At 36.5% G+C, this 25572-nt stretch overlaps 1 protein-coding gene across 3 annotated transcripts; it reads right to left on the bottom strand.

The window, feature by feature from the left end:
- Positions 1-220: 220 nt before the first annotated feature.
- On the bottom strand, positions 221-25072 carry LOC111366042 (trafficking protein particle complex subunit 8). Of its 3 annotated transcripts, none has more exons than XM_022986676.1 (28): positions 24777-25072; positions 24598-24692; positions 21896-21995; positions 21481-21585; positions 21130-21292; positions 19767-19887; positions 19629-19691; positions 19425-19505; positions 19171-19265; positions 18929-19079; positions 17451-17537; positions 10824-10943; positions 10622-10750; positions 10442-10539; positions 10217-10340; positions 9640-9747; positions 9295-9433; positions 6798-6908; positions 6545-6608; positions 6364-6436; positions 5137-5322; positions 4904-5014; positions 2831-2995; positions 2580-2738; positions 1861-2091; positions 1623-1787; positions 1191-1300; positions 221-1079 (listed from the first exon to the last, which is right to left on the bottom strand). In XM_022986676.1, the coding sequence occupies exons 1-28, from the start codon at positions 24943-24945 to the stop codon at positions 539-541; spliced, it is 3864 nt and encodes a 1287-aa protein (XP_022842444.1). In that variant the 5' UTR covers positions 24946-25072; the 3' UTR covers positions 221-538. The 3 variants fall into 3 exon arrangements, with proteins under 3 accessions (XP_022842444.1, XP_022842445.1, XP_022842446.1); XM_022986677.1 differs by having other exon boundaries at positions 1191-1291; XM_022986678.1 differs by lacking the exons at positions 24598-24692; positions 24777-25072 and having other exon boundaries at positions 21481-21602.
- Between the last annotated feature and the right edge of the window lie 500 nt (positions 25073-25572).

The raw sequence follows: 25572 nt of genomic DNA, 5'->3' as shown, positions 1-25572 counted from the left end.
CAAAGTTTTGGTCCAAATATATTTCTAAAATAATATAAAACGATGACCCTTGACCTTGAGCATTCTAGAAATATAAGACTGACCCAGAGGAAAATAGAGGAAAAGAAGGAAGAAGTATAGATTTTGGACCGCCTACAGAACTGATCAACGCAGAGTTATAAACAATACAATGTCAGCACAAGTCTCCAAGCCAAAATTTAAGCAATAATATTTCAATAAATGATAAAAAATTTATTTTCCACCGTACCTCCAAATTTAATACAAACGTACATAACAATCAGTTTCTTCGAACGAAAGAAACAAAAACAATAGCAACAATCAGTACGATGGAAATTTCCCACAAATTTATCTCCATTCATACACTTCAGTTAATTCCATGGTAGGGGAAAAACTTCTATCAGCCTCTCAGTCTTCAATTAAATGAATTGTCACTGTTCTAAATATTTGTGATCCTATAAAACTACTAGAATCATCGAGATTTTTACAAGCATAAAGTATAGAATTACTACAAAACAAACAACTTACATTAGCCAAAAACTTAATCTTTTTGCAGCACAGTAATGTAGTGAGGATACCCCTGACATGTACCTGATGATGGTTCCGATTCATTCAGATTGTCTCGTTTATTGTTGGAGGATAGAAGATTCCAATGCAATAAATAGTTGGACAAATCATAAGTCCCAGGAGTAAATACACAAATTTGGAGAGGAATTTCAGCAGACGACAAGGATTTAAGTTCGAACCGAGTAGAACTTGCTCCAGACCAAATGAACGGTGAAACACTCTCAGGTGATAGTGACTTCACGACTCGAGTTCCCGGAACATCTGATGTGACTTTAATTTCAGTCAGAGGAGATAAATCATGCCATCCCACTTCATTTCCTGAAACTGCAGTAGGACTGCTTACTGAGTTGATGGTAGTTGTAGAATCAGTAGTGTTAATGCTAACTGACACATCATCTTCTGAAGAGTTGTGGACAGTCAAGCTCAAATTTATTTCGCAAAAAGTAGTTGAAAAGTCGTGTTTTACTGTCCGAGGGCTCTCCATTAGCCACCATATTGGGCTTGTACTTGCAATGCTGCATTAAGTACACAAGTAAAATAAAAGATAATAAGTACCCAATTATCAGCAATAAAAGATTAGATGAACTACAAGTTCGTCATGGAGGACCAAAAACATGGAAACATACCTGCAATGACACGTGTGATGAGAAAACACTTTAATGGAGTTTGGCAGAACGGTGTTGCTATCACTTCGCATCTGAGATATCAAGATGAAGTCGACTGTATTCTGATGTTCCTTAAATGTAAGAAAAGAGATCCAAGAAAGAGTAATAAGATAACAGTGCAATAGATTTAGAGAGAGAGAGAGAACAGTGCAATATATCTGCATTTTTGTCTCGATCCCATATGTTAATAAAACCTCGGCTAGTTATTTTCATTCTTATAAAACAGAATGACACACACTAATCAAAAAATATCAATCAAACATGGCTAACCATCTTCATACTAATTTTAAGGTTAAATTCACCATTTGTTGAGCTGTTTATGGTGTTCAAACAAAATAAACATTCACTTGTAACCTTTAACAAGGCATATTAAAATGGCAAGAGATAGCATACCTGATCGGACATTTCTTCATGCAATCTTTCATAATGATGGAACAAGGTTATAGGTGAGCTTGATATATCAAGAAATCCTCCCTTATGACCATGCCCCAATCTAACATCAGCTTTTTCTGATGTAGTAGATACCTCATTTTTAGCAGTTAATCGTGCCCTGCAGTTCTGAAGGCAAAAGTTCCAAATCAAAAAAACCAAGCAATACGTATCATCGATTGGCTGAAATGTTGAAGCAAACCTTGAGCTTGAAAAAGCATGAAAGAACTTGACCAGCCATTAAAAATTCCAAAGGAATAGCATCTATAGGTTCAAGCAAAGCAATTTCCCACTCATCTCCAACAGAAGATAATTGGTGGACCTGGAAACTCTCTGAACTGGTCTTGTTGACAACATCCATCCGCACAAGAAACTCTTGAAATCTCGAAGTGCAAGGACTAATTTTGAATGACACATGTAATGAGGGAAGTACCTATAAAACATTATATAATTTGATAAAATTGTGAAATCAAGACCAGAATGACCTAGGTGATAACTTCAAAATTGTTATCATCGTTAACTGATTTTTTAAAAGATAGTCAGAATTCAGATATAAATTAATAAGCATCTGTCCAAGTAAAGTCAATTTAAGCCCCTGTTTGGTTCCCATTATTTCTTCATTAAAATGAAAAATATGACCGTTATCCATCACATCAAGCAACCAAATTTGAATTTCTATCTCTTGTGTGGGGCCATAACGACTATATTTTTTATTCTCATTCTTCCAAAAATGAAAAACAAACGGGGGCTAAGTAGCAAAACATTATATTCACTGCTTCATATTTTTTGTTAACAACTAAACATGAATCTTGTGATATGCGACAAATCATTGAAATCTAGGGAACTGATATGCAGTTGCAGGTAGTTAATTAGTGAATACCATAAAAAAACCAATGACTCATCATCCCATTCAAAACATACCTCCAAACTATAATGCATGCGTAATGTGCGGTATCTTATCAGAGCCGATAAATCTTCCACCTCATAGTATATCGTTACATACAACGAAATGCTTCCAGAAGCAGCTGCCCTAAACCAAAGGGGCCAAATGAATGCTTTTTCCCCAGAAATTGATGCATTCTGGAAAACAGAATCAGAGTAAGTAAAACAAGGAAACCCAGTCACTTCATATTTCAAATTTCTAATTGTGAAGATAGGCAGGGCATAGTAACCTCAGGGAACTGAAAAGTGTTGCTAGATGATTTGGAGGTCTCCACTTGTACACTACTGTGTGTCGAATTTGGCAGCTTTTCAAGGCAAGCAGGAAATTCCATATTCATGACATCCTGATCCGCAGCATTAAGAAATCTTGGATTGTTGACCTTCATCTTCAAATTCTGCCAAATGTGAACATAGTCCATATAGTGAATAAGACTATTATTTTCTCATCCAATCTTGGATTGCATCATGACATGAACAAAATTACCCCCATAGTATTTATGTTAAACTGTCAATTCCTTCCCCAAATTATTGCTCAAGTGAAAGGTTAGGACAGAAATTTGCAAATATCATACCCTTGATAAAGAAAAAGGGTTGGATATGGGGAACCGTTTCTCTGGGAAAAGTTGTAAACAAAAATAGAAGCAAGGAGATAAAAATAGAGTACAATATATCCTCAATGTTTAAATAAAATTAAACTAAGAAAAGAAATCACTCATATAATTCCCTCCAGCTAGGTTATAAATCCATTAAAGTTTGACCATGACACAACCAGATGCGTTGGCCAAAATGGAAGGGACAAATAGGACTCTTTCCCATAAGCAGCTAGATGCCAGTTTGCGATCCTTAATTCCATAAGCAGCTAGATGCAGGTTTGCGATCCTTAAATTTTCCTGCATCTCTTCTCATCCAATTAAATCAAGTAACTGCCACCATGTCACTTCACAAGATCTACTGTCCAGCCTACCTCCAAAGCCCAATATTTCATAAGCAGAAACTCAGTCAAAGATGCAGCAAGAATATATGTTCCCCAAATTGGAAGGCAACTCCCCTTTTTTAATATACAAAATGGAATTGGTAAATCCTAAAATTTTAGCATGATCATAACCTATAGCATAAAGTGATTTCCTAGATTTGTTTCAAATTCTATAGTTTTGTATTCCTTAGAAAAGAAAATAACCTAAGAGAAGATACAGCTGTCTGAAGTCTTTGGAGAACAAATAATTTTATTATTTTACACTAATATAATTAGAACACAGATAATATTCATGAAACACTGGTAATGGTACTAATCTGTAAAGGAGGATGTCCGTACAATCCAGTAGTAGTATAATACTATTTTTAAGTTTTTGGAGCAGTTATCAACTTCGACTTGAAAACATCACAAGTATATTGATTGCTGACCATGTAAACAGGATCTCAACACTTCCCATTATGTTTAAAGGGCATCAGGAGATCAATGCCCATGACTTATCCTATTGAATTGATATAAAAGCATCACCAATGCATGGTAGTGAGATACCACAACACTTCCATAAGAAAATATTTCATGTTATAAAAAGGTTTCTAGGCTAAATCAGACCACGAAGTATTCACACTGCTAGAGGAAGTAGATGACTAATAGATAATTTAAGTACTTCTAGCAGAAGATAATGTACACCCATAAGCATCCATTCCAACAATATAGATATCCCGATAACATTCAGCAGTCTACCATTTGTTTACAATATTTGATCGACTTGAAAATTGGCACATAAAACTGGACAAATATCCAACAATCAGATTGGATTGACGCATACGATAAGCTCGTGGAGGAGTCTTCTGATAGGCCACCGGTTAAATATACTTATTCTAGAAGAAACAAGAAGAGTGGAGGAGTGAGGGCAGTAACCAATTCTGTTAGTGTAGAAGGAAGGGGTGAGTAAATTCTGTTACGAAGACTATAAATAAGGGCTGAATAAAAGTGTTAGGCATGAGAAAATTAAGTGAGGAAAACATAGTGAGGAGAGTCACAGCCCTCTCGAACGGCTGCTTATGTTCGTCCCTTTCATTTCTTATAATTCAGTTAACTTCAAATTAATACAGTTTCCCTTTTCACTGCTACTTGCCTTCTTAATACAGCTGAACCCTATCATCTTCTCATGCCCAGATGGTTTTAGTAGTGTTTGATATAGTTGAGAAAAATAGAAGACACGAGGATCCTAGCATAATAGCTCTTATACCAGCCATGACGGATAACTAGATTTGTACCCCACATGCTTTTACGAGAATAGGCAGAAAAAACCTAATGTAAGGAATAACCATACCTTGACAGAAGTTTCTGATGGATTCCTCAACTCTAAAGTAAGAAGGCGCAGATCTCCAGCATAAACTGTTATAGGTAGGTGATGGATAACACCCTCTAGCCTGGGTAGACTCTGAACACAGAGCAAGTTGTAGGCCGAAACATAATAAACAATAGTGTCAGAGATATGTCAAGTTCAGTCGAGTTTACACAAGAAAAACACACCATGTTCCATAGGAAAGTGAACAGTGATACCTTTATTACCAAGAATTTCAGATTATCTTTCATAGACTTCTTTGACTTTCTTTTTCCTTTCGCAACTCTCTTTCTCATCATGTCTGAATCAAAATTGTAAACTCCAACCACCAAACCTGAGAGTTTCCACCTCACACCAACTATTTTTAGGATACCTTCTATTTTGGGAGTAACTGTTAACTGCACCTGAAAATTGTTAAAGGAAAAGTGAGGTTAAAGAGGATAGTTTGGTACCATAAAATATTGCAAGTGCTGCCAAAAATTTCATCTGGAGTGCCTTATTCTTAAGGCACACAAAGTATGTATAAAACTGAGAAGATAGATGCAATAATAATGTCACAGGCCAAATTAAGAATGAAAATTGACATGCAACCAGATATTTAGAGAAAAAAATGCAAATGTTAAATCGTCAACTCCTATTCCCCAACAACCAAGAAAACATAGTAGATATTATCTGGGAGTGTGATTGTGCTTTAGTAAATGTTATAGGGGCAGTGCGGGGTTAGGCCGAGAGATTTACTTGTTTGGACTCATACTAGTTCAAAAGGCGAGATTCATTGAAAAATAATGCAATTTGAATTTTTCTCCTTTCAACATGGTATAGTTCTTTATTATCCTTAAAAGCTCGCTTCAATAAAAATATATCAACTTATCTTTCTTTGATATCCACAAACATAAAATTTCAACATATAAATAATATTTGAAAAGTCATGATCAAATTAATATTTGAAATGTCAGCTGTAAATTTAATTGCTAGTGGTTGATAAAGTGTCAGCAAGATTCCAGAACATAACAAATGGTTGATGGACTTAATTGAACAAGGAATCACGATGTTGGGTAATACAGCCATCTTTGATGTACAGTATAGCTTAGTTCAAGGGTGCCACCTTCTCAACATGCTTCAAATTAGACATTTATCATGAATTGAATAGGATCTAAAATTAAAATCCAATACTGTCAAAAGTTATCCAGCAACATATAAAAATACCAAAAAAAAATATATTAAAAAATCAAAGGTAATTCCAGACACCTTTGATCTAAAATAACACATTAAAACAAGACAATTTTGGATCAACTTGCAGTCACTCGGCTATAAGAAGCAAGAATAATAATTTCTCATCAAAGTCCACTAGAATGCACCGTTCAACTTGAAAGTTCAATATCTGCGGACAAATATATCTAAAAGAAACTAGTAAATTTGGCCTACATTTTCAAACTAAAACTCACCACAGTCGTTTCACCTCCTTCCAAGGTAACTTCAATTTCTGATAAATTAAATGATGTGTCTACACTGAAGTCCCTGTATCATAAATCCGAAGTTATTTGCAATTATAATTTGAAAAGTCCAGGTATCAGCAAACGAAATAAAAATACAAGGCAGTGCAACCTAGAAGAATCACTAATGCACCTGTTAACGGATAATTTACTCGATTCTTCATCATTGTGATGACTAATAATTGAGCTAGTTGCATCTACATCATGGAAAACAAAGATCACCAAAGTTGCACTCGAAATAGATATCAATTTAACATTTGAAATGAATGTCAAAATATCCATACAGGATAGCTGAAATATGTATGAACTCGAGCTACAGGAGAAAGGATGGATTTGATTTGTAAACTTATAAACAATGAACATAAATGGGCATTGTATGGGTTTACCAGAATCCTTTTCAGCAGAACTGGCATAATGCTCGCATATTAGGGAAATGCTCGAGATGGAAATAGGAATTTGAAGAGGGTTTCTAAAACCAACGTCCACCTTGATTGCCTCTGCAAGAAGCATGGGAAAAAAAAAAATATCTTCAAGTTAACTAAGAATACAAATAACAATAGAAAAAAGATCACAATTGCCAATCCCCAATATTCTGGAAAGGGGATATAGCTATAAAAACACACAATTGAAGAATTGATTTTGGTGCAATACACAAAATAGATTACTCCAGTGAAATATTGCCACCTTGCCGTTCTATACATACCACAAACATTCACTAGCCATCTATATATAATATATGTGAACTCGCTGCCTCTAAAACATAGGATCAGTGATTGATGGGGCATAAGAGAGTCTGCTTTCATGGCTGACCCAGTAAGAGGAATGGTAAAATAGGAATCTATTACATCTCTAATCCCATTAATGATGGGGCAAGTAAATTTGTGTACACATGGGCCATATGGCTTGTAATGCCCCAAAAATTTTTAAAGAATAAAATTTATTTATTCTGTATGCTATATATTTATATTTTGAAATTGAGGGACTAAAGTGAAATATGTTTTAAATTTTTATATTTTTGGGTCAAATAATTAGATTTTGATAAAGCAAGTTTTAGTATATCAATATTTGGCTCTTTTTATAGCTCGTAATTATTTTGAAGACTTCAACATGAGAAAAAGTTATTTTGAATTAAACTACATCAAGTTAAGTCTGATTAAAAGAATAATAGGTTATAAAGTTGGTAAGGGCTTGCAATATTAATTAATTAAAATTCTTTTCCTCTTTGAATTCCTACCACCACATGATTGATATGAAACCAATAATATAGTACAATTCAATTCACTTTTTGAAACCAAGTATAAGTTGGCCAAGTGTCTTATTTTTAATGAAATGATTGTACCAGGAGAACCAGTAGTAGAACATACTACTGACTCTCCATTTGAAACCAATTCTTATCCAAATCCCTTGTATTACACAAATGGCCCGTCCATTCCAAGAGTGAAGGACTCGGGCCAAAACCGATTCAGGGGAGCACAAGGTTACCATAGTCACAATGTACTTCAGCATCTACGCAGCTGTGGGACTCAGGTTGCAATTTTCAATTTTAGTTGCATACAAACTCAATTGAGAATTTCAACTATAAATACTGCAAGAATTCCCATTATTTCACCACAAAAAATAAAGAGAGTCACGGTAGAGATAGGAAAAGAAAAGGTTTTCACATGCATTATTTTATAGTCCATTACAACTTTTCAAATCTGTCAAGGTAGTATACTTGTGTGCAAGTGATTTGTTTCCTTATGCACTTTTGTATTCAATTAAATATGCATTAATTGCTAGTGGACCTTCGGATTCTTTAAAAGGGATATGAAATCCTTCGAAAATTTAAGAAAGCCTAAAATCGGTGTGTCGTTTGGTCACCGATATACTCCATAAGAGGAGTGGTATGAAGTACTTATTTATTGTTATATATTTGTTTATGAAAATTGCACGTATGTTACTGAGTATTTTTAAATACACTTTTACTATAAATTTTACAAGTACAGGTCGATTGAATCTATGGCGGGATGGTGATGCAAGCTGCCAATAAGATCCAAAAACGAAAAGTATTAAATTTTTTTGATTTTGTCTTTAAATTCATTAGTTAGTTGAATTTATTTCAAAGTCATGTTATTTAATTAGTTGGTTGAATATTTTTATTTTTTTTAAAGATACAATTTTCCATGTTTAGTTCAAATCTATGGATATTCAATATTTTATTTTTAAAGGAATTTATTTTTATGGTTCTGTATTTAAAAGAAACAAAAGCGAGTTTTTCGTGACACTTCAAAGACACTCAAAATTTGGGGTGTTACATAGCTATGCCAGGTGCACTGAATTAAAAGGTCCTCTGACCATCAAATGTAAAAAGGGCCTATTCTAAAGCATCTTTCCTTTTTTGAAATCCACCATAAATATGAAGATTTCTTTTCCGGATTCAAAAAGTTAATTATCATTGAGTCTGTCTTCCTGTACATAGAATTTTGAAGATATGCAATATTTCTAAAATTGTGCATTCCACACATCCAAAACTACCATACCAAGTCCCTTGTACTGTTTTGCCTTGCCAATCATGTGGACCAATTTTAACACGTAAGCACATAAAGATTGATTCTAAACTACTTTGGGCTATTTGGCCTTCTCAAAAAGCATGGCATATTTGACTATTCCCATTATTTAATTAGCAAAATGAACAACCGTGAAGATAATAAACTACACCTAACTAATCCAGTATTAAATGACTCAGATGCAATTCATATATTTCATTATCATCTTCCATTAGTTATAAAAAGTAAAAATGCTTTAGTAGACAGCAACCCATTGAGCCTGGAACGGAGAAGGTACGGCTGAAACACATGAAAATGCATCCAACTTTGAAACTAGAAAATAATATCACCTTCATACCTCCAGCAACACACACACTTGATTCTCTATACTTTTTGGGTAAAATCTTTGGTTGCTCCAGCCAGTTAGTCTTCATAACAGAGAGTGATGGAACCATGTCCTCCTCCAAAGAAGACCACAAGTTTTCTCTAACACCGGCCTGAAGTTTAGGAAGTGGTGAAAGGAAATATGAATATATAGCTATTTACAGAAGTGCAAACAAGGTAACGTTGGGATCTATGCCTTGCAGCCTAATTGTAAAATTCGATATTTATGAAATGCTATTGTTCTGCCTATCTCTATAAATATAATAAAAAGGTAATCACCCAACCATAAGTCAGAAAAGAAAAACCCTAATCAACTTACAGCTGAAGATGAAGCATAAGTTCGATGATCTTCAAAAACAACTCGGAATGAAGAAATGTTGATAATGGGCAGCTGAAGTCTTGACACCTCGAATGTTTTCCCTGTTTTCTACACAATTCAAATGAACTAAGTCAAAAACAGATACCACTGGTGTTTGGGCAGCATTACTGCAATGCAAATGTGAACTAGAAACATAAAACTGCATCTAAATCTTGAGTACACCAGAAAAAAAGAAAAGGCATGTTAAAATTCATCAGCAAAAAAGCTACATTGACGTATCAATAATGCTTCTCAGATTCTACTGCCATCATAATGGAAACCAAAGATGCACATGCACACAAGGTTGTTCATCCAAATAAAAAACTCGGTAGTAAAACACCTGGATAATGTTCAATCATATCCTCATATTCGAAGCTTAGTGATTTCAAGAAAAGAAGATGATAATATTTCAATTCTACTCTGAGATAATTGCTATTAGTTACCCTTTTCCAGATCATGAGGAAAAAAGGCTACAGTTGGGGGGAAAAGGAAAGGAACGTGATAAAGAAAAGAAAACAAACTTGGCATCAGCAACAACCTGAACAATTTGAAAAAATTCCCTAAGAAACAACTCCTGAGTCATCTTTGATTGATGACCACAGGCCAGGACTTCTAACATATGATTAATAGCCTCGTCAGAAATTCCAAGAATTGCATACCACCTGAATCAATTGTAAGATTAGTACCGCATAATTCCATATTGATGCTGTCAAAACCAATAATTTTCTCCCAATACCAAATTGTCCAGTTTTCTGAAACTCACTTTCCAATATGAAAATGAATGTGATCCCTGATGCGGTTCCATGCAGTGCCATTGAAGACAGAAAGAGCACCTCTATATGTTCTAATTGCATGTTTTATCTGATAAAAGGCAACATAAAACATTCTTGAGGTTAAATCGTTTACATGCATGTATAATTTTCATACTCACACAATAACCAACCTGATCACATTTCTTGTAGAGATCACCAGAAAGAACAAGATGAAACCCATACTTGCGTAACATGGGTGGCGATGAAAACAAATAACAGTAAGATGCTTGCTCAAGCATCACAGCCGAATGCAGGGGTTCCTAACAAGGATAAATTTCAGAGCAGAATATGATGATTTCCCATCAGTACTGTTGTCAAATTTATGGGCATTACCTCACCAGGGATACGGAAATAAACACCAGCAGCATCTTTATACTGATCCCTAGCCTTTAACATTTCTCCCCACCAAAGACCACACCGTGTAGCATTTTGCAAACCAGATGATCCAATTTTCTGAAAGTAAATTGATTTAACAATCAACAAGTCAATGAATTTACAGCCAAATGGAAACACATTATAGAAACATAATTTTTCCAAACCCGGTTTTGAGTAGTATTAATATTACCAAAGTCTTCAATGTTCAATGAATTTTGTTAGTTGTACAACCGGGGTTGACAACCTCCTCACAGGAGGGGAGTCCACGATTTTTTTATTCATCGTGGGCTCCCCTCCCATGTGTGTGGTTATCGACTGGAGTTGTCAACCCCGAACCCCGACTGTACATATAGCATGGCCCATGTTCCATAAGAGGTCAAGCAAAATTTTAAACTCGGATTTGGCAAGAATCTCATTTTTTGGTAGTGCAAAGGGGGAATTGGCCCAAAAATTGAATTGGGTCAAGACGCTGTAGGGCTGCCAGCGGCTGACTCAAGTGCCCCCCCGAACCGCCTATTACACAGCTCACTAACTCTACCTGGGGTGGGGGTACCTATTATTCGTCGGCGGTCTGGCACACCCCTACTATACAGGGCCGCCCCCCAACTCACTTAAACTTAAAGGATGCTAATTAATTTCAAAGGAAGTTTTTTCTAAATCTTAATCTAGAGAGAGGCTAGGCTGGAAAAAGGATCAAGCACCTAAACGTGTGACTAACTGAGATTATAAAGCAGTAATAACATTCAACAGCAGTATCTTGTCACCTAATACAAGTGAGACAGCTTGCCAATTATCTCTCAAATGTTTAATGGTTAGTAGCTTATTTCTTATTCCCATACCCAATTTTTCTCCAAAACTTTTCTCTCAAAGAAGAGCACCAGGCAAGCATAATACATCCTGTCAATGATGTCTAACTTTGTTGGATTTTATGCACAATATTAAAGAGATAAAAAACGAAAATCAACACAAGAATTTTACGTGGTTCGGCGATGTGCCTACGTCCACGAGAGTAAAGTGGAGATTTCTTTATTCAGTTGTGAAAAATAGGGTTACAACATATTATTTATACTAACCCTAACCTGAGCCCATATAAAATTTTAAGGCCCGTACAGAAAATACCCCTATACCGTACCGCACCCCCAGCCCATTCAGCGTCCCTAACAACTAAACAGTGAATTAAACCCGCGCAAGGCCGATGCCGTCGCTCCGTTCCTTTCCATTCAATGCGCTCCGCTCCGCGCCGACATCAGCCCATTTGATCCAGGGCTTGTGTTCCACTCTATATGAGCCACATGCACAATCTTCACCTTGGCGAATATTCACCCCTTAGGAGAAAAAACATAACCCGGAAAAAACCACACCATCTAGGACCAATAGATTGGGACACATCCTCTCTAACAGCTAGAGATGTTAATCAAGTTCAAGCAATGCTTGAACCTATCCATTGTGATCGGCTTTGTCATCATGTCTGCTGCGTTCTCTGAGGTATGCACCTTCTCTAACAACAACCCTCCTGAAGTAACCAACTCTCTTATCTTATGAAATCTCACATCAATGTGCTTGATTCTTGCATGATAAATCTGATTCTTAGCTAGGAAGAAGGCGCTCTGACTATCACAGTACAGCTTCATTCCATCTTGCTTGATCCCAAGTTCCCTGACAAGCCCTTTCAACCACAATAATTCCTTGACTGCCTCAGTTGTCGCCATGTACTCTGCTTCAGTTGTAGATAATGCCACAAGTGATTGTATCATTGACCTCCAACATATGGGCCCACCTGTGAGTGTGAAAACATAACCTGTATGGGACCTTCTGTCATCCAAGTCCCCTGCATAATCTGCATCTACATATCCTTGAACTGAAATATCACCATGTTGTCTCTCAAACATGATCCCGCACTCCATTGTACCTCTCAAGTACTTGAAAATCCACTTTACAGCTCTCCAATGCTCTCTACCAGGATTAGCCATATACTCACTAACAACACTGACTGCATGTGCTAAATCTGGTCTGGTACACACCATTGCATACATCAAACATCCAACTGCGCTGGCATAAGGTATCTTTGACATCTCTGCAACATCTTCTTCACTCTTTGGGCATTGATTATTAGACAATCTGAAGTGATTTGCAAGTGCTGTGGTGCTAAACCTCTCAAACACTTTCTTCAAATAGCTTTTCTGAGACACCCATAATTTCCTGGCTTTCCTATCTCTGTTGATCTCCATGCCAAGAATTTTCTTAGCCGGTCCCAAGTCTTTCATATCAAACTTACTGCTCAACAAAGATTTCAATTTGTCTACCTCATCCATATTCTTGGCAGCAATTAACATGTCGTCCACATACAATATCAAGAAAATATATGAGTTATCCTCAAGAACTCTGTAGTATACCCAACAATCATACTCACAACGACTGTAGCCAATTTGAATCATATGAGAGTCGAACTTCTTGTACCATTGTCGTGGAGACTGCTTAAGCCCGTATAAAGACTTCTTCAGTTTACACACAAGATTCTCTGTTCCTGGTTCCAAAAACCCTTCTGGCTGCTCCATGAAAATCTGTTCCTCCAAATCACCATGAAGGAAAGCAGTCTTCACATCTAGCTGCTCTAACTCCAAATCAAAATTAGCCACCATTGCCAAAACAATCCAGATGGAAGTGTGTCTGACGACTGGAGAGAAAATTTCATCATAATCTACTCCCTTCCTCTGTGAGTATCCCTTTGCTACTAATCGAGCCTTGTATCTTTCTCCTTCCTTTTCTAACATTGCTTCTTTCTTTCTATACACCCACTTACACCCTATCTGTTTCTTCCCCTCTGGACCTCCACCAAATCTCAAGTATCATTTTTATGCAATGACTCAATTTCCTCCGTCATAGCCTCTATTCATTTACCTTTCTCCTGACTACCAATGGCATCCTGAAAAGTTATAGGATCGCTATTGCTGGTAATGAGTGCATAAGAAACCGAATCCTCAAATCCATACTTTGCTGGTGGTTTGGTAGTGCGACGTAGTCTATCTAAGGCAACACTATGATACTGCTCCACCTCTAACCCAGAACTATCTGCTCCCTGAGCATTAATTTCTGTGTTAACATTGTCTAGCTCTACTTGCACCACTTGGCTTTTACCTCTGCCCTCGTCTGAATTGAGCTTCTCTTTATCTGTAGAAGCTTTAAGCATGAATGCTTCATCAAATACTGCATCCCTACTTATCACCATCTTCCTTGCCTCTGGATCCCAAAACTTGTATCCCTTTACACCTTTAACATAGCCCAGAAAAATGCATTTTCTTGATTTCGGATCAAGTTTGGATCGCTGATCACTAGATACATGTACATACGCCGGACAACCAAATACTCTCAATTCAGAATAATCAACTTCATTACCTGTCCAAACTTCCTCTGCAACTTTCCCATCTAGTGCTGCTCGTGGTGATCTGTTTATGACATAACATGCCATGTTTACTGCCTCTGCCCAAAAACTCTTTGAGAGCCCTGAGTTCAGCCTCAAACATCTTGCCCGTTCTGCAATTGTTCTGTTCACCCTTTCCGCAACACCATTCTGTTGCGGTGTCTTGCGAACTGTATAGTGCCGCTGAATACCATGTTCCTCACAAAATCTCAGAAACTGTGAATCTGTATACTCTGTACCGTTATCTGTCCTCAGATACTTAACTTTTCTGCCCATCTGGTTCTCTATTTCTGCTTTCCATAATTTGAACTTGGCAAAGGTTTCAGACTTGTGCTTCATGAAATATACCCAAACTTTTCTAAAGAAGTCATCAATGAAAGTAATAAAGTACTGAATCCACCTTTGGACAACTCCCTCACTGGTCCCCAAACATCTGAGTGCATATAATCAAGAATTCCCTCTGTCTTGTGCTTTCCCATCTTGAACTGTACTCTGGACTATTTTCCAAGTACACAGAACTTGCAGAAATTCAACTTGCATGATTATACCCCCTTCAACAAATTTCTCTTGTGAAGCTCAACCATGCCACGTTCTCCTATATGCCCCAGTCGCATATGCCATAGAAGAGTGTCATCTGACTCTGATTCTGCTGTAACAACTCCACCTACAACTGTATCCCCGAGTAGTTTGTAGATATTTCCTACTAATTTCTAACCCTTCATCACAATCATAGCCCATTTCTTCACTGTTAGAGCCCCACACTCTGACTTATAAGAGTAACCGTTTGTGTCTAAAGTGCCTAAAGAAATTAGATTCTTTTTCAACTCAGGTACATGCCTAACATTTTCCAAGGTCCTTATCACACCATCGAACATTTTAAATTTTATGGACCCCATTCCAATGACCTTACATGATGCATCATTACCCATCAGAACAGATCCAAAATTACCAGAACGATATGAATGAAACCAATCCCGATGAGGACACATGTGATATGAACAGGCTGAATCAAGTACCCAACAGTCATTTAATTTTATAGAATTACCTGCAGAGACTGATAACATGTCTCCATCTCCAGAATCCGAGTCTCCTTCTGCAACACTAGCTGAGTTTGAGGACCCATCACCTTTCCTTTCATCACTCTACTTCTTATTAGGACAGTCTCTCTTAAAGTGGCCCATCTGATGACATTTGTAGCACTTGATGTTTTTCTTATTTTGATTCCTAGATTTTGATCTCGTGTTCCCTCTAAAAGAAACACCCTGTCCTTCCTTCTCCCACGAACCTGGTAGCCCTTTACGATCAACCCTTTACCCTGTGAAGTTTCGCCAGTCCGCAGTTTCCGCTGGTTGTAGGCTAACAGGGCTGATGTAACTTCCTCCAATTCGAGAGTCTCTTTACCCCATGTCAACGTGGTCACCAGATGGTCGTACGAAGGAGGCAGTGAGCACAACAAAATCATTGCCTTGTCTTCATCATCAAACTTGATTTCAAGTCGCAATAGATCGCTGATGATCTGATTGAACACATTGATATGTTGAATCAGATCCGTACCCTCCAACATCTTCAGCCCATACAGCCGCTGCTTTAGATGCAGCTTGTTCGTGAGAGACTTTGACATATAACGACTCTCCAATTTCTCCCAAACCTCCGCCGGAGACTCAACGTCCATGACGTGATACATGATTTCGTCCGCCAAACAAAGCCGAATTGTACCAACTGCTCGCGCCTCGAGCTCTTCCCAATCGACATCTGACGTACCCTCTGGTTTCTTCCCAAATAGTGCATTCATCATCCCTTGTTGTGCCAACAAATCCTTCACCCTTCGCTGCCATAATCCGAAGTTCCCAGATCCGTCAAACTTCATCACATCAAATTTTGCAATCGAAGAACTCACCATCTGAACCTGGCTCTGATACCAGTTGTTGGATTTTATGCGCAATATTAAAGAGATAAAAAGCGGAAATCAACACAAGAATTTTACGTGGTTCGGCGTTGTGCCTACGTCCACGAGAGCGAAGCGGAGATTTCTTTATTCAGTTGTGAAAAATAGGGTTACAACATATTATTTATACCAACCCTAGCCTGAGCCCATATAAAATTTTAAGGCCCGTACAGAAAATACCCCTGTAACGTACCGCGGGGGCAACACCCCCAGCCCATTCAGCGTCCCTAAAAACTAGACAGTGAATTAAACCCGCGCAAGGCCGATGCCGTCGCTCCGTTCCGTTCCGTTCAATGTGCTCCGCTCCACACCGGTATCGGCCCATTTGATCCACGGACTATGTTCCACTCTATATGAGCCACATACACAACAAACTTGGACTTGATTCTTGTTTTATGTAGTAAGCAAACCACTGAGTTTGATTCTAGTAATATCCTCTCTGAGATATTGAAGAAGAGACTCAAAAAGTTCAACACCAAATCTTGTTTTTATTAACTTGACAAGGATTTCTTAGTTCTGGGTCCAAATTGAAATTTTAAACCACTTGCAACTTCTAGTCCTCATTATCTTGCTTGCTTATTTACCAAGTAGTATTCAAATATTCATCCTGTCTCAATTTTTTCACAACTCAATTCGACTCAACTTTGCAAAGTTAAATCCACATTACTTTTTATGGCTACAGTTAAATCCACATTATTTTTTATGGCTACAGAAATCCTGTTGTCTATAGGTATGATTAAATCCATATTTGAGCCACATATTATAACTGCACTTCCAAAAGTTACACAAACCTCCCGACATTTGTTTCCCATAACATGCTCTCCCTTTAACAGTTTTCAAGGCCTTTGTCAGAAGAGTAGCGATGATGATGTCCGTCCATGGGTTTTCCTTTCATCTTGTCACATTTCAGACACAAACGTAGATGGTTCATTAAGCTCCTAAGATATACTAATTCTTTGATTCCAGTTAGAAGGATCTTGAATTAAGAAACACGTCGTGGAAGCTAAAAAGGAATCTTGAATAATTGCAGTAGTCAGATTCGACAATATCTTTTCTGGCATAAGGAGGCAAAATAAGAATTACAATTGATGTTAAACAAATATAAATAATGTTTTCTCAGATTATATATTTTCACTTTGGGTGTAGGAGGACGAAATGATGCTAGACTTTAGAAACATAAAACATAAAGTATTCAAATCTTGCAAGTTAGGATTACACGTACCATGTAAGTACTAAATGCATTTTCCATGCAGTACTCAGCATCCTTTCTTGACTGATCCAACATGAAGTATGTCAATCCCATCATCTCCTGGAAAACCATACAATTATAAATAAAATGCACTGAAAGAAGAAATTTACAAGGTTTAAGGCTAAAGCGTACAGTCACTTCCAATAGATAAAAATCACAAGAGAGGGAAGAAATATTTCTTTTTGACACCTCCTGAAATAAAGAAATTGAGATATCCCCGGACATGCTATTAAGACAGCTCTCACCCATAATAAACCAATGAAACATGTTTCTGGAAAGTAAATCTAAACAGTGTTCATTAATACACGATTTAATTAAGAAACATATTCAGGAGAATGGTTTTATAGAACAGGTGAAAGTAAATACTTTATTTTACATGTCACAGCGAATTTCTACCATTTCTAGAAGCATTAAGAATAAATGAGATAATACCTCAATGGAGTATCTTTAGACTTCTAAAGTTACTCATCATGTGGAATATCTTTGACTATTTTAAATTGTTAATGGGGAAGAAGTCATCTGGATTGCTAAAAAAGTTGATAAAGATTTGATATAATTGTTTTTACTCTATTATTTGAGTCTTCATTCTTTTTATTTATTAGTCATGGTTCATAACATGAAGACTATTTATAGACTCAATAACATGAAGACTATTTAAATAGACCTACAACTATAAGTCTTTAACCAGATCTATTTCTTATAACATTACATAAATCAACTATATCTGAATTTTTATGTGCACCCTTACAATCCAAATTACTATAAGTCTACAACAACATATTCACGTTTCGAGAAAAACCAAAAAGCGAAAGTTGAACCATGTGATGGAATAAGAATTGAATTGAAATGTAAAGTAGCTTTGTTCAGACATGTTCTATATAACTATATCCCACATGTTAATAAATGCACTACCCAAGATAGTATACTCATGATTCAGTATAATTAATCAACTTGGAACAGATAAGTAAAAACCTCATGGATCTAACTAGAAAATGCATCAGATATTTTTTAAAGTAGGCCATAAATGATGAGAATAACTACGTTACTTGTCGTATTGGACGATCTACATAAGCATCACCTAATTTCTGCTTTTATTAGTTTCTCTTGAACAAGAAAGCAAGACAGACATCTCTTTCATATGATTACATATTTCCAGCTAAAGCCAATTTGCTCTTATAATCAAACAAATACCATACACTGTGAGACAAAAGCAACAGTTTCTAGAAATTCAATTGATTTAACACCTTTAAATCATCAACCATGCACCACCAGACCAAGTAATCAACAAAAAGAAGACAGTTAAGCAGAAAGCCTCTAAATGTACATGGAAAGGTGGGAAGGTGGGGGAGAGATGGTATAGTAGTATTTTCAACCAAAGCAATCCAGCACATGGCTCATATAAAACAATATACGCAAGACCGGTCCAAGGGGGGAAAAAGAAAAAGAAGCACCTGAACACCAGCATAGTGTTTCCATGCTTTATCAAGCTTGTAATCCGTAGAAATTAATCGATAGTTTGACAATGCAAGCTCATAATCTCGTAACATGAAAGCATAGTCACCCAAAACTCTTATTTGAGATTCAATGGAGCTAAAAGTGTACCTTCAGCATAGGTTATACAAATCAAGTTAGCTGGCAAAAAGAAAAAATGGAAAGAACAAATTCAGTATGAAAACCAAGTCTACAATCGTACGTCGGTCCACTGGGATAGTCTGGTCCATCTTCTTTCCCTTTTCTCCACCATAAGTTTTTTAATTGGTTTCTAAAACCTTTCCTTGTCGCAGAAACCTGGTGAAAATAGATATTAGAGTGCTCTTCTGAGGGGGCACACATGCAGGAATGAAGTTCGAGCAAGTAGAAGAAAAGAAGAGACGTGAATAATAATTCGAAACTACCAACTTTTGAAGTGCAAGCTCATTCTAAATGGATTAGAAGTTTGAATAGAACCTGCTGATTCAGTATGCGAATTTTTAGCTCCATGTGAGGAATGATGTGTTTAGATGACAGATCTTGCATTGCATTCCTCAACTGTACAATTTAAGAAATTTGCTGATATTTGTCATTTCAAAGATAAATTGCTAAGCAAAATTATGGGCCTACAATCCTCAAAGTGTCCTCGCAAGCAAGCTATTAATGCCAGAAAGAAATTACCTCATCTATATCATCTACATTAAGGAAGCAATCCTGCTGCTGGTCATGAGAAGCAGTATCTTTCTGTAGCAAGCAAAAGTTGAAAGTGAAAAGTGGAAGGAGGCCCAGACAAATATCAGTTTTTGAAAATTGGCTTACATAGAATGCCCAAGGGTTTTCTTGATGTTCTCCAAACCCATCTGCAGAAGAGTTTATACATATTAAACGACAATCATTCACACCAAATGTACTCCTCATTTCTGTCAAGATCCTATGGGCCCTGCAGAACAAACACCAACATCAGATGCATCCATGGCTTCAAAGTTGTCTTTATCAACTGACTCTGGACATAATAGATGCCAATACTCTTGCATTTTTAGCTATACACATAGTATTACTGTAACTACAACTAGTCAGCATTATTACAATGCACATTATCAAGAAAGGAAAAGCTTTGATTGCCAACAAACGTATAAATGAGATGCTTAAAATTCCTTTCACTTAGCAGCACAAACAAGGAGTGTGAAACCATGCCCTGTTTGGCTTAGCTTAAAAATTGGATTAAAATCTGAGTCAACGTCAACGTCAACAATTTATTATAACTACACATTCCATGGGACCCACAACTTTTCAACCACATATTCCATTAATATTTACCAAAATCCACTAAAAATCTAACTTTTATCTAACTTCTCATTTCTGCTCATTTAAATGATTCTGACGCTTCCACGGTCCATGGATATGCAAGACAACTTGAACCCACAGAAGCCCCATCAAAATCAAGTATTCAGTGCTGCTTCCCATAGCAGAAATCTACTTCACATGAAAATGGGCAAATACAAGTCTCTATCCGAAGAAATAATTTTCATCTAACATCCACTACAAGCCAAAAAAATCTCTAATCTGGATCTTAGAAACTACACTTCTAATAGTACAGGACTTTTAGAATTTCTGTACTCATTTTTCTTCTAAGTTATTGAGCTTCCTTCTCTTCCCCAGTGAGATCTTTATGTCATCCTTCTTTCAATGAGTATTCCTCTAAGTAGATGATAAAGGAAATGTTGCATTAGTTCTTGCTCATCTCATTCAATAAGCAGGCACCTGACATGAGCATTCCTCAACTGGATTTATATTAGAACAAAAAATTATGCAAAAGAATAAAGGAGCTTGAATAGTTTTATGCTATTCAAAATTAGTCTTCAATCCTGGCAATAGATTGTTTACCCCTATTGAAAAGAACTTCATACTTCTCACACTGGATGAACACAACAAATACAATCCCTCTATCATAGACAAGGCAATGCTGCAGTATTGGATGTACATCATCATGATTGGGATTTAAGTGCAAGAGTAATCCTTAAAAAAAATCAGAAATGTGCAGACATATGCGTATAGTCTCCAATATCAGAATTTACTTGCTAAAAAAGAGTTGGGGACTAGACACAAATGTGCAGACATATGCGTATAGTCTCCAATATCAGAATTTACTTGCTAAAAAAGAGTTGGGGACTAGACACAGTACTTCTCTGATAAGTCATCTTGGTTATCGTGGACCAAAAAAAAATGCTTAGGAATCTTTGGATCCATCGCTCCATCATTAAGAAGAGAGGGCAACTGGTTTGTATTGAAGAGGTCAACAAATTTGTTGACAGGATCTTCATCCTTAGATGAAACAGCCAAAAGACCTGATGCAGGATCACAAAAGGCAGAAAGATAGAAGAATATATAAGCACAAATTTAAAAGTCATCATACTACAAGCAAACAGGGCTGCCAAACTTAACTTACAAAAGGGGGAAGAGGAAGATCAAAAGACACCCAAAATAATGCAAAGGTTCATAGAAAACAAAGACTTGACATAAATATATGGCTTACATGCCACAGGATGATCAAAAGCTTCATGTTCCGAAAAACAGGCAGCAGCTACTAGCTCTTTGTTAAAATATTGAAACCATGATGGCAGAAACTCCAGTTCAGAGGCTGCATGCACATGCCAACTGTTGATTAGTCTAAAAATGTCAAATTCTTGTTATAGGGGTAATGACGTAACATTTTGTAAGAAACTTATAATATTATTTTGGACGTGAAAGTTAGATAACACTAAATCAACATACATATACTAGTGAAAAAGTAAGAATAAGGAAAGTCAGCAATCAGCCAGCTTCAATAATACATGTTCGACAGTCCATTTTGCATTCAGATATACTTTTGTCTATTCATATTTTCTTAACTTTTTTCTGAGGAATCACAATTGGACTTCAACTGTTTCAAGCTGGGGGCTATAACTTACTCGCTAGCACAGTCTCAATTTGAGGTGGGTCTGAAGAAAACTCCAGAAGATCTTTTTCTCCTGCATGAGTGATAACTTGTTTTAGCCTCTCCTTGGCAACCTGGATCAGCAAAAATCGGATTCAAAAAAGAAAATTGCAGGCGAGCTTTATGGATGGTTTTCAGTCCATCACTAACACCCTCAAGGCTCAAAATAAAACACAAATCAAATGGGCCCTTAGTTATTAGATAGCCTTAGGAAGTGAGACATCCTATAGTTACTACTAATTTCTATCTATCCTTTCACGAGTATTCCTTTAAAAATGAACCTACCCAACTCCTAAAAGTAGTATTAAAAAATTACTTCTTTAAGTAGAAACCAACTAACAGTCTCCTACTGATTAGTCCATCTGACATGTCTCTTTTTAAAGGAAAAATGTGACAAACTCTGCTCATGAGATAACCCCACCTTCAATAATATGCCAAGGAATGTCTCTCAACCAGAAATGAAAATTCTAAGTCAATACAAAAATACAATACAAGTTTATATACTCCCAAGTCCCACCTCAGCTTTACATCTACATGGAATATTGAAATTTGAATCTCAACTTCTCCAATACTCATGAACACCTTTCACAGTGCAGTCGGTTCTCATCAACCCCTGTAGAGCCATAGACCAAGAAAAAATGCATCTATAGCAAAGTTGAGTGTCTACCCACTTTCTCATGCCACATCCTCTACACTGAAAATCTCCAGAAGCAATATGGAAAAAAATCAAAATACCTTATTCATCTAAGCCCTTGTTTGATTCCCATTAATTTGGCCACAAAAATGAAAAATATGACCGTTATCTATCACATCAAACCATCATATTTGACTTTCTATCTTTTATATAGATCCATAATGGTTATATTTTTCATTCTCATTCTTACAAAAATGGATACCAAACGAGACCTAAAACGAGTTCTATTACAGTAGCTATTTTCTCTTTCTTCTTCTCTCTCGACAAAAATCTATTACTCGAAGTTATGTAGAACCGATTTACGCTTTATAGAGCATCAACTCAATTTTTGCATGGTAATAAAGCCAAAGCATAATGGAAAGGTTAGTACTGCAACAAGAATTGAGTTTAGCAGTTGATTGAAGCACGTAATCTTACTTTATATTCTCTTCTTCCTTGCTTCAGAAATGCTTGAATTCGAATATTATATTTTCCAAATGCATAGACTCAATCCTTCTCTCTGTGAATTTTAATTGTTGAAATACAAAGAAATTCACCAGGAAAAATAAATTAACCCTATATCACCCATATTCCCCTTCGACCCCCAGACTTTTCAAATCAATTCCCCTTGAGATAATGAAAAATAACACATAAGCTTCCCGATTTCCTGATCCCATTTATCTAAGACTGGGACCACAGTAACCGATAAATTTCATCATGTTCTGCAATATATTAGTACTTGCTTCAACTGATAGCTATTGAGTATTATGTAAAGTACTGCGGCTAAAAGACCCTAAACTTTATAAATCAGTGTTCACACTAAAAACGAAATAGAGATCTCGTTTCAACAAAACTGAGAAGACAGTAATCATTATGCAACGAAGGTCAGAAACTCTTTCCTTAGTAAAGTTCTGCAGTATCAAAACCTCCACACCACGTGAATGCACCCCAGGCAGCACTCCCTAAAGAAACATATACGCCCAAAGCCCCCTGACTTCGCACCATGTCTGATTTATTCTATTAAAAAAATACAAAACATGCACAGATGTCATTTCCTAGTTTTATTATGCTGTGTCAATTTTTTATTCCATGCAGTGAGCTTGGAGAGCACATTTACCTATGCTTAAAAGCACCTCTTTTAGGTGCTTAGGCCATCTCCAACCCAGCACCAAATTTTGCACCATTTTGCACCAAATTTTGCACTAAATCTTGCACCAAACCAAAATTCTTCTCCAACCATTTCACCAAAATTTACACCAAATGAACAGTGATTTATTATTTTATTCATTCTTTCGATTTTTAACAATATATTTATTTTAAAATATTATTTATTTATTTATTTATTTTATAACTATATATATTACTAAATCATAACTTCATTAAATTAAAACTTCACATGTCATATATATTATGTTAAATTGACAAAAATAATTGATTATATTATTAATTTATGATAAACAATTACGTTAAATTTACAAAAATAATAAACTTTAATAATATAATTAATAGTGTAATTAATTAAGTAATTATTATTATTATCATCATTATCATTATCATTATCATTATTATTATAGAATGAAAATGACACAAATGTCCTTAACCATTATCTTTAAAAAAAGAAAAATAAGGGTAAAATGGACATTGCACCATTTGGTGCAAAATGGTGCAACATGAATAGTGTTGCACCATATTTGGTGCAATACTATTCATTACACCATTTTTTGCACCAAAATTTGGTGCAATGGTGCAATGGTTGGAGGAAGTTTGCACCAAATTTTGGTGCAATTTGGTGCAATGGTGCAAGGGTTGGAGTTGCCCTTAGGGCATACTGCCCAGAGAGAGGTTAAAAATGTGCTTCTAAGAGCAGCCAAACATGTTGATAGTAAAACCTTAACGCCATCTACTAACTCAGGTTTCAATCATTTCAATCTAGAAAATTTAAACACCAGGATTGCATAATATGTTAAGAACGTGTAAACAGATATACTTTTAAGTAAATGCACCTCAATATTTGGCTGCCGAATTTCAGATGCATAGAATAATCTCAATCTGAATTTTCTTAGCCTGTAAGGCTGATCGCTAGCAGTCCTCACTGGCACTGAAGATTACCCAATTAAAACAATTAGCATACCACAATATATGAAAGCGCCAAATATGGTACCAAGCCAATTAGGAGATGTACCGTCGATATTGTTGAAATTACAGAAGGGGCTAAGCATTTCAGTGAAGGAGAGGCCGTTTTTCCGGCAGGACTCCTCCACGAGTGGCGTACGGAGGACCATGACCACCGGGGATATCTCGTCCAATAGCATCCTGCCAAGTGTCGTGTTCGCCGGATCCACCATCGCCATCGGTCCTATTCCGGTTGGCGAAAAGACGAATCTTGGTAACTCACTCACTCAGACACTCGGGAGTGATCTCGACTGGGTTGACTCGTTTGTTATTGATTTTTGGTATGAGAAAGCTGAACACAGATCTTGAGAATCATGGAAGGAGATCTTGAAAGGTCGCTACAATATGGGCTGATAAAGGCCCATTGGATATGTAATGGGCCACGGGAAATGGACGCAAAAAGTACTTCGGGCCTTAGGCCTTTTTCTCTGTCTCTGCCCTTCCCAAGTTCTTTTGGAAGCTTACACAAATAGCATGGATTAAATTTTGGGAAAATTGTAGTAGTGGTCCCTAAACTTTTCATTTTTTGTAAAAATTATCCTAACCTTTATTTTGTGTCAGCGAAGGTTCCTAACATTTCATAAATATGCACTTGAGGTCCATCTGGACGGAAATCGTTCAAACATCAACAGTTGACCTGAAAAATTAAGGAATTAACATTCAACAAAACCATCCAAAACACCGTCCAAAAATGTATCAACATCCAATAAAATCGTCACGATAGCAAATAGTTCAAGAAATTTTCTCAATCAACTGACGGTGTTTTGGACGATTTTCCATCCAGATGGACTTCAGGTGCATATTTA

The sequence above is a fragment of the Olea europaea genome, chromosome 17 (genome assembly GCF_002742605.1).
Source record: "Olea europaea var. sylvestris chromosome 17, O_europaea_v1, whole genome shotgun sequence".
Taxonomy (NCBI): Eukaryota; Viridiplantae; Streptophyta; class Magnoliopsida; order Lamiales; family Oleaceae; genus Olea; species Olea europaea.
The sequence above is the reverse complement of the archived record's forward strand: the minus strand, read 5'-3'. Positions and strand labels throughout refer to the sequence as shown.